At 41.7% G+C, this 13975-nt stretch overlaps 1 protein-coding gene across 7 annotated transcripts in view; it reads right to left on the reverse strand.

Annotated features, from left to right (window-relative positions):
- Ubap2 (ubiquitin associated protein 2) overlaps positions 1 to 13975 on the reverse strand; it is a 119082-nt gene that overhangs the window by 65340 nt on the left and 39767 nt on the right. For all 7 annotated transcript variants that reach the window (XM_045136456.1, XM_045136408.1, XM_045136437.1 and 4 more), the window contains one exon: positions 7192 to 7269. In XM_045136456.1, coding sequence (XP_044992391.1) covers positions 7192 to 7269 — 78 coding nt within the window. The remainder of the gene's footprint in view (positions 1 to 7191; positions 7270 to 13975) is intronic.

Here is a 13975-nt window from a genome sequence, read left to right on the forward strand (position 1 = left end):
TGACAGACCTGGTAGGCTCATACTCTGCCTCTTTCTGTCTCTCTCTCAAATAAGTAAATGATGGGCTGGACAGATGACTTAGCGGTTAAGCGCTTGCCTGTTAAGCCGAAGGACCTCAGTTCAAGGCTTAATTCCCCAGGACCCACGTTAGCCAGATGCCCAAGGGGGTGCACGAGTCTGGAGTTCTTTTGCAGTGGCTGGAGGCAATGGTGTGCCCATTCTCTCTCTGTCTCCCTTCCTATGTGTGCTTGCAAATAAATAAAAAATAAAAATAAATAAATAAATGAAATGAAGTATTTTTAAATGGGATTTAATATTCATTTTGAGACTCTGTTATTCAAATACAGAAGCTAGCCTTTTCCAGACTCTGAATTTATAATCTGAGAACATGTTCATTGTTTCTTGATGGTCCATCTCATATACTTTCACTAACACTAATAGTTAAGCTACAAATCAATATCATCAAAGTAGACAAGTAACAATTAATCAGCACCACATATACACATGTCAACATTCTCATAACATCTGAGATTAGGTCTGCACAAACTTAGACCAATGACACAGGATTCCCAAAGTTTTGAACTCCTAATACATTAAGCGGGACTATGTTAAGTTCACATAGTTCCTATTCACTGCATGCATCAGAACAGTGCTCATACACACTTAGCTGCAATCCTCTAAAGTTTACCAACCATAATTCTGCAGTTGTGACAAACTACACTGTTAGACATATTTCACTACAGGAGCTTCAACAGGGTATTATGGCTAAAGTAAACAGAAATCAGAGTCTATTCCTTTAAAGAGGGAAAATAATGACTTAAAAAATTAATAGGAGAACAATCCCACAGTAGACACAATGTAAATGTCTCAAGTATCAGTGAGCAAATCCATGATCTAAGTATCTATTGTACTTCCTGATCCTTTGCCTTTTTCTCCTGAGTTCTCGGTTATAAATGTATGCCACCATGCCCTGGTGGGACTTTTTTAAAAAAACAGTTCATTTATTTTCAAGCAGAGAGAGAAAGAATGAATATGGGAGGACCAAGGCCTCCAGCTGCTGCAAACAAACTACAGATGCACACATCACTTTGTGTATCTGACTTGATGTGGGTACCAGGGAACTGAACCAGAGTCGTTAAGACTTTGCAGGCAAGTGCCTTAACCACTGAACCATCTCTCTAACCCCTTATTTGTGAGAAAGAAAGAGGAGTGGAGTTATGGACATATCAGGGCCTATTGCCACTGCCAATGAACTCCAGATGCATATGCTACATTGTGTACCTGGGCTTTATATGGGTACTGGGGAACTGAACCTGGTCTGACTGGCAGGCTTTGGAAGCAAGCAACATTAACATGAAACCATCTTCCCAGCCATATTTAATTATCTTAATATATACTAAAGTTCAAATGTGCTTGATCCCAACAGAGATTTGTTGTACCTATGATCACAAAACTAACAGCAAACACAGGTTTTTGTGGAATGGGACTGCAGATCAGTGATGATGTTTGCCTCTTAAGGTTCAAGAACCTGGGTTCAATCCCCAGCAGTATATGAATGAATGAATGAACAAATGAACAAAGGGTAAATAAAAAAAAACAAATAAATGTAGAACATAGGTCTCTTGGTCCAATAACGACAGCTCTTTGCACTGGGTTTCCATTTTACACTTCTGTTACTTAGCAACCAAACTTCTACCTACTCTTCAGTTTCCCAGTGCTTCAGGGTTTGGATATGTGTGATGTGGTGTATGCACATGTGTGAGGAGATTCATCTTCCCCTTATGAGCACATGTGGAGGCCACAGGAAGATATTGGGTGTGCTCACATATCACTCATCTACATTGTTTCCTTGAGATGTGTCTCTCACCAAGTTGGAGCTGGGGTTTTTTTGGTTTGCTTTTTTTTTTTTTTTTTTTTGGTCAGACTATCTGGCCAGCAAGCCACAGCTATACTTTGCAAGCGTAGGGTTTCAGATATACATGGCTATAAGAGCTTTCTCTTTTATCTTTATTTATTCATTTATGAGAGAGAGAGACAGACAGACAGACAGAAAGAATGGGCAGGCAAGGTACTCTACTCACTGCAAACAAACTCCAGAAGCATGTGCCACCATGTGCATCTGGCTTACATGGATCCTGAAGAATCAATCCTGGGTACATAGGCTTCACATAGGCTTGTAACTAACCCTTACCACTAATCCATCTCTCCAGTCCTCTATTCTTATTTGTGTTTGTGAGTACATATGTATACACAAGTGGACCAGGGTCTCTTGCTGCTTCAAACAAGCTCTAGACAGCTGTGCCAATTTCCTATACAGCTTCACATGAGTGCTGGGAACTGAACCTGAGCAAACTAGAGCCATTGGCCACTAAGCCATCTCTCCAGCGATTTTTTTCATCTTCTGGTTTATCAAGGTATGGTCTCACATTATCTAACCAAAGCTGATCTGGAATTCACTATGTAGTCTCAGGGTGGCTTCAAACTCTTATGCGATCCTCCTACCTCTGCCCCCAAGTGCTGGGATTAAAGGCATGTGCCACCATGCCCAGGCCAAATTTTATGATTTTTAGTGACCTTCAAATAACTATTATCCTGTATTACAACAGTAATAACATAGAGTCTCCATAGTAATATAGTACATTGTGGCACACTTGCTCTAAAGAACAGTTACTACAACTGGGTGCAGTGGTGCATGACTTTAATCCCAGAATTCAAGATGCATAGGTACAAGGATTGTTGTGAGTTCGAGGCCACCCTGGGATTCCGTAGCGAATTCCAAGTCAGCCTGGGCTAGATAGAGTAAGACCCTACTTTGAACATCCACCCCCACCACCAAAGAAATTAGTATAAAACTATGGAAATACACAGGTGTGTGGTACATGCCTTTAATCCCAGCAGTTGGGAGGCAGAGGTAGGAGGATCGTGAGTTCAAGGCCACCCTGAGACTAAATAGTGAATTCCAGGTCAGCCTGAGCTACAGTGAGACTATACCTCGAAAAACAAAAATAAAATAAAGCTGTGGAAATGTCAGGTTTTTCCTTTTTTTTTTTTTTTTGAGGTAGGGTCTCAATGTAGCTCAGGCTAACTTGAAATTCACTAAGTAGTCTCAGAGTGGCCTTGAACTCACAGCAATTGTGCCTCTACCACCTGAGTTCTGGGATTAATGGTGTGCACCACCACGCCCAGCTGCTTTCTTCATTTTTTGAGGTAGGGTCTCACTCTAGCCCAGGCTGACCTGAAATTAGGCTCACTGGCCTCAAACTCATGGCATTCCTTCTATCTCTGCCTCTCAAGTGCTGGGATTAAAGGCATGTACGACAACACCAGTTGTTGGGTGTTTCATTTATTTATTTTAATATTTTTTATTTTTATTTATTTATTTGAAAGCAACAGACAGAAAGAGGGAGATTGAGAGAGAGAGAGAGAGAGAAAGAGAAAGGGAGAGAGAATGGGCGCACCAGGGCCTCTAGCCAATGCAAACGAAGTCCAGATGCATGTGCCCCCTTGTGCATCAGGCTAAAGTGGGTCCTGGGGAATTGAACCTTGAACAGGGGTCCTTAGCCTTCAAAGCCAAGCACTTAACCACTAAGCCATCTCTCCAGCCCTGTTGGGTGTTTTAGAGGTCTTGGAACTCTACTATCCCAGGCTAGTCTCAAGCTTCAGCTTAGAATACTTTATTTTAATATTTTATTCATTTGAGTAAAAAAAAGAGGTCAGACATGATAGCACATGTCCTTAATCCCAGCACTGGGGAGGCAGAGATAGAAGAGACCCTACGGGGTTCGGGAGGGGCGGATTATGGGCACAGCAGGCCTTCCTGCCACTGCAAATGAACTCCAGACACTTGAACCACCTTTGTACATCTGGCTTTACATGAGTACAGGGGAATTAAACCCAAACTGACAATCAGACTTCATAAACAAGTACATCTAACCTGCTGATTCATCCCTCTAAACACCAAGAAAAATAATGGATTTCTTTTGTTGTTCTTTTTTTTTCAAGGTTTCACAATAGCCCAAGCTGACCTGAACCGCACTCTGTAGCCCCTGAGTGGCCTGCATGTTATGACAATACTCCCTTTCTCTGCCTTCTGAGTTGAATGATGGGATAAAGGTGTGCACCATCTCACCTGGCTTTTGAAAATACTGCCTGGGAACTTTACAAATAGCTTTTCTGGGGCTGGAGTGTTAGCAGTTAGGGTGTTTGCCTGCAAAGCCAAAGGACCCAGGTTCAATTCTCCAGGACCCACGTTAGCCAGATGCACAAAGGAGTGCACATGCCTGGAGTTGTTTGTTTGCAGTGGCTGGAGACCCTGGTGCACCTATTCATATATTCCCTCCCTCCCTCCCTCCCTCGCTCCCTCCCTCCCTCCCTCCCTCTCTCTCTCTCTCTCTCTCTCTCTCTCAAATAAATAAATAAATAAATTTAGAAATATTTAAAAGAAAACTTTTCTGAAAACATTTCTATGGGATGCCTGTTAAAAGTCCTGTCTTGATCTTATAACTTTTAAGTTAAACTTATGCTATTTTATAACAATTTATTCAGCTTGCTTAAAACAATGTAATCAGGTTTCCTATGCCTTAGATTGTCTATATCCCTATATAGCCTAGATGATCATTATTGAGAAGGAATGTTGGACTTGCTGATGTGACCTTAAGCTGTGCTTCATGTTGTACCTACCCAGTAAGTAACCTGGTTGTGCCCAGAACAATGTGTGTGTACAAGATACAGACCACAGCTTGAGCAGATGTTGAAAGCAACTAATTGCCCATTAAAAATAATGACAGCAGCAGGTGGGCTTAGAGTAACAGCATCTGTGAATGGTAAATGGTGAGAGTATGTGGGTGTTCTGTGTCAACTAAGTTCATGAGGTCTGCATCTAAGTCCATCTTTTGCACAAATATTGAAGGAATTTTTGGCAAACAGAGTTCCTTGTTCCTTGCTTATATACTGCTGATTTGTGCTCAACTTGCTCATATATTGCTGTTGTTTGTTTTTTTTCCTATTCAATGACTATATCAGATGAATACTTGCTTCAGCAGCAGCCACAGCAGCTAGAGTCAGAAGGCTCCCCCTTGTATGACTCAAAGATTAAGTGAGTTTCTCTATTTCAGGACACTGCCGCAAAAGAAAATGCTAAAGTTTAGGACACTTCACTTAGGTAGAGTACAACTTGGTTTCTGGACTCTTGGAGGGCAAGAAGGGCAGTGGAGAAGGGTTTGAAATTAATTTTAAATAAGAAATAAAAGATCTTGTATTGAGGGCTAAGCATAGTAGTACATGCCTTTAATCTCAGCAGTTGGCAGGCATTGTTCTACAACTTAACATTTACTCTGTCAATTCAAGTTTGAAGTCAAACCCATATATGACATGTTAGTTTATCTCTTTCCTAGCATTAAACAAAGTTCCTACAATAATAATAAAGCAGGGATGGAGAGATTAGTGCTTAAGGTGTTTGCAGACCAGAATCAATTCCCCAGTACCCACATAAGCCAGATGCACAAGATGACTGGAGTTTGTGTGCAGTGGCTAGAAGCCCTGGTGTACCCATTTTCACTCTATCTGCCTCTTTCTCTCTCACACTCTCAAATAAGTAAATTTTTTTAAATACCGAATGTTATACTTTTTTTTTTTTTTTTTTTGGTTTTTCAAGGCAGGATCTCACACTAGCTCGGGCTGACCCAGAATTCACTACGTAGTCTCAGAGTGGCCTCAAACTCACCGCAATCCTATCTCTGCCTCCCAAGTGCTGGGATTAAAGGTGTGCGCCACCATGTTGGGCAATACTTTCTTAACACAGATATCCAAAATGTCATTAGGCTTTCACAAGTGTCTAGCCCACTGTTCACAAACAAACACATGCTGGAAACTTGCAAAGATTTCACTGTCCAGAGGATGAACAGGTTCCATTTGCTCACCTGACTACCCATGTATGCATTTTATCACAAGCCCAAAATTCAAAACACACAAGCTGAGACAAAGGAAGAAGCATACTTTGACAGTAAAATCTCTGGTAAAATTATTTTACTTTTATCTATCTATTGGTGTAACTCTTTATGAGATAACAGCCAACAGCACGCTTTAAAATAAAATCTAGGGCTGGAAAGATGGTTTAGAGGTTGAGGCACTTGCATGCAAAGCCAAAATACCCAGGATTAATTCCCCAGAACCCACATAAGTCAAATGCACAAGGTGGTGTACACATCTGGAATTCGTTTGCAGTGTCTAGAGGCTTTTGTGGGCCCATTCTCTATCTGCTTAGTGGTTAAGGCGCTTGCCTGCAAAGCCTAAGGACCTATGTTTGACTCTTCAGATCCCACATAAGCCAGATGCATAAGGTGACAAGCACACAAGATCGCACATGGATACAAGGTGGTGCACACGTCTGGAATTCAATTAGTGTCTGAAGGCCCTCATGTGCGAATTCTCTCTCTCCCCTCATTCTCACTCTCAGTCTCTTGCATAAGAAAATAGAAGGCCAGTCTGCTGGGTTTGCCACCCCGCCCTAAAAAAAAAAAAAAAAAGTACATACATATATACATACATACACACATCTTTTTATTTATTTATTTGACAGAGAAAGATGTAGAGAGTGCACAAGCGCAGGCAAATGAATGGATGTGTCAGGGCCTCCAGCCACTACAAACAAACTCCAGACGCGTGCACCCCCTTGTGCATCTGGCCAACATGGGTCCTGGGGAAATGAACCTGGGTCCTTTAGCTTTGCAGCATAACAGCAGCCCTATATGTATCGTTTTTAAGCACAAGAAGGACTAGAGATCGCTCAGCAGTCAGGTGTCCTTCCTGTATAAGCCTTAGGGCTCAAAACTAGAAGAGTTCAAATCCTCAGATCCCGCACACAACAGCTGAGCATGGCCACGCAAGTCTATAACCCCATCCCACTGGGAAGCAGAGACTCAAGAATTAATGAGCCCTGAAAGCTCCAGAAACAGTAAGAACAGACTGGCTCACAAAACAAGACTAGTTGGAAAGGTCTGGGAGTGAGGCACTGAAAGTTCCACACTGACCACCATAGGTGAACAACCCCCACACTGGGCAAGCATGTGGGAGCACTGCAAGAGCACATACACATGAATCAGCCACACACATAACACACACAAGCAGAATAAAGATTATTTTAAATTTGGAATCATAAATTGCAAAAATCAGTTCCCTTTGTCAGAAACATACCTGTTTAACTTTAGCTTCAAAATCTGAGTCGTTCTTATCAAAGATGACTTGAGCGAGACGCAGCTGTTCAGCTGTTGCCTGGGAAACAAACATACAATTGAAAATGTGAGCAATGAAAATACAAGGAAGATGATAAAACCCAGGTTAAAGAGATAAATCTCAAGCACTAAGCACTATGGGCACAGAAATATTAACTAAAAATACAAGATTCTTAATTTAGGACAAAAACGGTAGATAGGCAGGTATGGTGGCCCATGCCTTTAATCCCAGCATGTGGCAGGCAGAGGTGGTGATCATTGTCAGTACCAGGCCAGCTTGAAACTACAGACTGAATTCCAGATCATCCTGGGCTAAAGTAAGACCCTACCTCGCAAAAATTTAAATATAAAAATAAATTTCAAAAATAACATTGGTGAAGAGGAAAGAGGGAGAAAGTACACCAGGGCCTCTTGCTCCTACAAAGGAACTACTGATACATGTGCCACTTTGTACATCTCGCTTTATATGGGTACTGGAGAATCAAACCCATTAGGCTTGCCAGCAAGCAACTTTAACTACAGTGATCTCTCTAACCCCTTTCTTTTTTTCCCTGAGAATACCACTGTGTAGAATTTATGGCCTCAAAATTGCTATGTAGACCAGGCAAACCTCACACTGAAAGAGAACTTCCTAAGTGCCTCTTGAATACTAGGATCACAGACCAGCACCACTAAGCCCAGCTTGTTCTTCTACTTTATGTTTCCTAGTGTCCTCATCTCAATGGGAAGAAAATCAAGATGAACAGCATAACCAACAAAGATTACAACTGCAGGTCATCTGGCCAAAGAATTGAGCCCTTCATGATATTTTTCTTGTGTAAGGGGTTGTATATACTTTGTTTTAATTTTGTTTGAGAGAGAGAAAGAGGCAGATAAAGAGAGAGAGAGAAGAGGGCTGGAGAGATGGCTTAGCGGTTAAGCGCTTGCCTGTGAAGCCTAAGGACCCCGGTTTGAGGCTCGGTTCCCCAGGTCCCACGTTAGCCAGATGCACAAGGGGGCACACGCGTCTGGAGTTCGTTTGCAGAGGCTGGAAGCCCTGGCGCGCCCATTCTCTCTCTCTCCCTCTATCTGTCTTTCTCTCTGTATCGTCGCTCTCAAATAAATAAATAAAAAATTAAAAAAAAAAAAGAGAGAGAGAGAGAAGGAATTAGCATGCCAGGGCCTTCAGACGCAACAATCGAACTCTAGAAGCATGTGCCACATTGTGTATCTAGCTTACATGGGTTCTGGGAAATCAAACCTGCATCCTTTTGGCTTTGCAGGTGAGCACCTTAACAGCTAAGCCATCCCTCCAGCCCTGCTTTTGTTTTCTTGAGGTCAGCCTGGGCTAGAATGAGACCTTACCTCAAAAAAAAAAAGGAATAAAGAAAGAAGCTGGGCCCACCATGGTGGTGCATGCCTTTAATCCCAAAACTTCCAAGTCAGAGGTAGGAGAAACCACACTGAGTTCCAGGCCACCCTGAGAATTCCAAGTCAGCCTAGGCTAGAGTGAAAGCACATTGAAACCGAAAAAGAAAGGAAGGGAAAGAAAAGAAGGAGGAAGCTGGGTGTGGTGGGTGGCATTTAGTCCCAGTTCTGGGGAGGCTGATATAGAATGATCACTAAATTCAAGGCCAGGCTAAGCTTCAGAGTAAGTTCCAAGATAGCCTGGGCTAGAATTAGATCTTTGTCAGAGACAGAGAAGGAATGACAGAGCAAGGAAGGGAGGGGACAGTGAAGGGGAGAAAAGAAATAAACAAAAAGATAAAAGAGGGCTGGAGAGATGGCTTAGCGGTTAAGCGCTTGCCTGTGAAGCCTAAGGACCCCGGTTCGAGGCTCGGTTCCCCAGGTCCCACGTTAGCCAGATGCACAAGGGGGCGAACGCGTCTGGAGTTCGTTTGCAGAGGCTGGAGGCCCTGGCGCGCCCATTCTCTCTCTCTCCCTCTATCTTTCTCTCTGTGTCTGTCGCTCTCAAATAAATAAAAATTTAAAAAGTTAAAAAAAAATGTTTAGAAAAAAAAAAAGATAAAAGAGGGAAGGGGAAGAGAAGGGGAAGAGAGAAAGGGATAAGAAAGGAAGGAGAAGGGGAAGAGGAGGGAGTAAGGGGAACAGAAAGAAGCACGCCTTTAATACTAGCAATCAGGAGGCAAAAGCAGGAGGATCACTATGAGTTTGAGGCCACCCTGAGGTTACATAGTGAATTCCAGGTCAGCCTGAGCTAGAATGAAACCTTGCCTCGAAAAAACAAATAAGAAAAGGACAGAAAGAGGAAGAATAGAAAGAACTAAAAACAATTGCCCAGACACTGGATCTGGTGTCAAAAAATAAATATATATATATAAAAGCCCTGCTGTGGATTTTAAGATGGTACCCAGGTCAGTTCTGCAGAAAAAAGCTGTATTTAGCTGAACAGAAAATATTTTTAGTAGGCCAGGCATGGTGGCATACGCTTTTAATCCCAGCACTCGGGAGGCAGAGGTAGGAGGATCGCCATGAGCTTGAGGCTACCTTGAGACTACATAGTGAATTCCAGGTCAGCCTGGGCTAGAGTGAGACCCTACCTTGAAAAAAAAATTATTTTTCTGAATAATACTTGAAGAAAAAAAAAAAGAAGAGAATGAATGAAGAATAGGAAGAAGGGACACAATGAAATCATGGGGCCCAGAGGATCCTAAGTTCAAAGTCATTTTTGGCTACACAGCAACTTTGAGACCTCCCTGACCTACATAGTGAATTCCAGGGCAGCGGGGCTAAACAGTAAGGCCCTACTCCAAAAAACAAATTGAGGCAGGGTGTGGTGGTGCACGCCTTTAATCCCAGCAGAGGTAAGAGCATCATTGTAAGTTTGAAGCCACCCTAAACTGAAGTAAGAGCCTACCTTGAAAAAAACTTTTAATTCTTTGGTGTCTTATTTATTTTGCTTTTGTTTTGTTCTCTTGTATTTTTAATTTTTTAAATAATATTTTAAATTTATGAGAGAGCACACATATGCATGAATGAGCACACCAGAGCCTTCAGCCACTACAAATGAACTCCAGAGACATACACCACCACATGCATCTAGCTTACGTGAGTACTGGGAAATCAAACCTGGCTTAGGCTTCACAGGCAAGCACCTTAACCGATAAGCATCTCTCCAGCCCCTGGGCTTTTGGGGTTTTTTAAACATTATTTTTATTCAGTTAGTTACAAACAGAGATAGAGACATGAAAAGAAAAAGTATAGACACTCCAGGGTCTCCAGCCATTGTAAAAAACAAAAAGAAAAACAAACCCTCCAGATACATGTGCCACTATGCATTAAGCTCCTTTAACCACTGCACTCTCTCTCCAGGCTTGTATTTTCCTTTATAAGACTGGGGATGAAAGTCAGGATTTAAAGCATTCAAGACAAATCATCCTTCAACTGAACTATACCACCACCAACAACTCAACAAAACTGAGGAATTTTCAGCTTAAAAAAAAAAAATCTAAGATTGAAAAGCACTAATATTAGGATAAGAAACATCACTACAAACATTGCCAGGAGTGGCAAAACACACACCTATAATCCAAGTACTGGGAAGTGTGAGGCTATTTGTGAGGTCTAGAAAACAAGGCGAGACTATCTCAAAACAAGTAAAGGGACTTCTAAATATTTATATTTATACCCACAGATTAGTGCTACTCTCAACCTTGGTCAGAAAAGGTTTGATGGGGCAGGGCGTGGTAGCGCACACTTTTAATCTCAACACTCCATAGGCAGGGGCAGGAGGATCACCATGAGTTCAAGGCCACTCTGAGATTACTGCATGAATTCCAGATCAGTCTGGGCTACAGCAAGACACTACCTTGAAAATAACAAGAAAAAATAAAAATAAAAAAGAGAAAAGGTACTCTGGGCTGGTAATGGTGGTTCATGCCTTTAATCCCAGATAGGTATGTGACGGACAAGTTTGCCCAGTACAGGGCATTATTATTAAAAAGTTAAACTTGGTGATGGAGTCCTGTAGTAGTTGCAGTGTTAGACAGTTTTTCCCATCATATATCTGTGCATTTATCTTTAGATGACTAAATGTTTAAGAAACTGGTGTGCAGTCACTCAATTTGTTTAACTGTTATATCTTGTTAGTGCATATTGCTCTGTGACTCCAGTATATCTTACTGTACTGACCAAACCTAAATACAACTTTAATTATAACAAAAAAAAAAAAAAAATAGCTCTCTAATTGGACTGGAGGCCTGCTCCACAGGAGGGGATACATGCCTGATACTGAAAATCTATGACAGAGGAAGTCATGACCCCTAAGGGTCTGCTGTTGTCTGACCTAAATGAGTTCACAGAAAAGGATAGAGTAAAGGGGGGGAGGAGGTTTAATCAAAATTTAAGATGTATGAATAGGCCATATGAAAACCTTTTTTTTTTTTTTTTTTTTTTTTTTTGGATAATGGCACACCCAGAAGCCATAGATTATTACTAGAAAAATTTCAGCACCAGGAATGGATACCTTCCAGTAAGTTCTTGGCCAGGTAGATCCCAGACGCCCGTAAAACATTACAGGTCATTGCCAAGGCTCTTGGTTTCCCAACATAAATAGATGGTAAGACGCTATTGCTGAAGACTGCACATGCTTGGGCAGCAAGGTCACTAAGAAATCAAGCTGGAGCTGAACTAAAAACCTCCTCCCTGAAGAACAACTGACAGAAAGTTGGAAAAAACCACTCAGCATTCAGCTCTATGGAAGACAGAAGTTATTACCAGTGATAAACAACAGCAGACACTGCAAACCTTAAGTTTGGTCAGCAAGGCCAAATGAACCAACGGTTGCGATAATGACATGTCTATTATGGGGGAAACCAAGCATTCTCTAATTGGACTGGAAGCCCACTCCACCGAGGGAATACATACATAAATGGTACTGAAAACCTAGTCAAAAGCCTATGGCAGAGGAAGTCATGAGCCCTAGGGGAGTAACACCTGCTGGTGTCTGGCTAAATGCCTATATTATGCTCAACAAACTGCCATGTAAGCACTTTCCTTAACATTTACACCCATATACTACCTTCTATGTTTGATTAGATTCTCTTCTCAGATGGCAGTGACCTTGAGATGGCTCAGAAGGCACCACAGCTGAGAAGTGACATGGGAGTGCTCAGCACTGAAACATCTCTAATACCTTCCAAGTCAGGGTCCATTAAGGAAAAGGTGGCGGGAAGAAAGTAAGAGCCAAAGGAAGGGTAGAACTCCTTACAATGCACTCTTCCAGACACAAAATAGCCTACATCTCCATGACCTCTTAGTGCCTAACACTACCTACACAAAATCATCATAATAGGAGGAAAAGATGATGACATCAAAATAAGAGATGAATTGAGAGGGGGAGAGGATATGATGGACAGACAGTGGAGTTGCAATGGGTAAAGGGGGAATGGAATTATCATGATTATTGTCTATAATTATGGAAACTGCCAATAAAAAATAAATTAATTGCTGGGCATGGTGGCGCACGCCTTTAATCCCAGCAGTGGAGAGGCAGAGGTACGAGCACCGTGAGTTCGAAACCACCTTGAGACTACATAGTGAATTACAGGTCAGCCTGGACTAGAGTGACACCCTACCTCAAAAATGTAAAAAATAAAAAAATTAATTAATTTTTTAAAAACCAAGAGATTAGCCGGGCATGGTGGCACACACCTTTAATCCCAGCACTTGGGAAGCAGAGGGAGGACCACTGCAAGTTCGAGACCACCCTGAGACTACAAAGTGAATTCCCTACCTCGAAAAACCAACAACAAAAACCAAGAGATTAATGATTTCAGGTGTGATATTAAATGAATTTTTAAAAAATAGATTCAGGGCTGGAGAGATGGCTAAGCATTTAAGGTGCTTGCCTGCAAGGCCTAAGGACCCAATTTTGACTCTCCAGACTCCACGTAAACCAGACACACAAAGGTGAGACAAACGCAAGGTTGTATATGCCCACTAGGTAGCACAAGCATCTCGAGTTCAATTGCAGTGGCTAAGTGGCTAATTCTCTCTCTCTCACTCAAAAATTTAAAAAAAAAAAAAAAAGAAAAGAAAAAGGATTCACAGCTGAGCATGGTGGCCTATGCCTTTAATCCCAGCAATAAGGAAGCAGAAATAGGAGGATCACCATTAGTTCAAGGCCACTTTAAGACTACATAGTGAATTCCAGGTCAGCCTCCACTACAGTGAGACCCTACCTCAAAAATTTAAAAAAAAAAAAAAAAAAAAAAAAGTTTTGTTTTGTTTTTTTTTTTTAGTAAAAACTTGCTTTAAATGAGGTGAACAGGCAAGGATATGACCCAAAAGTCCTCTGACCACCACAGGTGCACAATGGCACATGCACACTCACACAAATAAATAAAGTTTTTGAAACCTAACCAAATAAGGGATAGAGAGATGGCTTAGTGGTTAAGGCACTTGCCTGTGAAGCCTAAGGACCCAAGTTTAATTCCCCAGTAAGTACCCACCTAAGTCAGATGCACAAGGTGGCACAAATAAATAAACAAATAAATTAAATTTTAAAAAAATTAACCAAATAAAAGCATCCAAATGGATAAAGCCTGGCTAAAAGTTTTATGTTTTATTTTATTTTGGTCTATGGTACATATGTGTCTTTGTATATGTGTGGGTAAATGTGTCAGAGTCACGTCTGAGAGTGAACATACGCATGTGTGCACGTGAGTGGAGGCCAGAGGTCTGGCTCTGAGACTAGGTCTCTCATTGGCTAGGAGCTCCCCAATTAGGCAAAATTAGGTAGCCAG

Source organism: Jaculus jaculus, chromosome 1 (assembly GCF_020740685.1).
Source record: "Jaculus jaculus isolate mJacJac1 chromosome 1, mJacJac1.mat.Y.cur, whole genome shotgun sequence".
NCBI classification, from domain to species: domain Eukaryota; kingdom Metazoa; phylum Chordata; class Mammalia; order Rodentia; family Dipodidae; genus Jaculus; species Jaculus jaculus.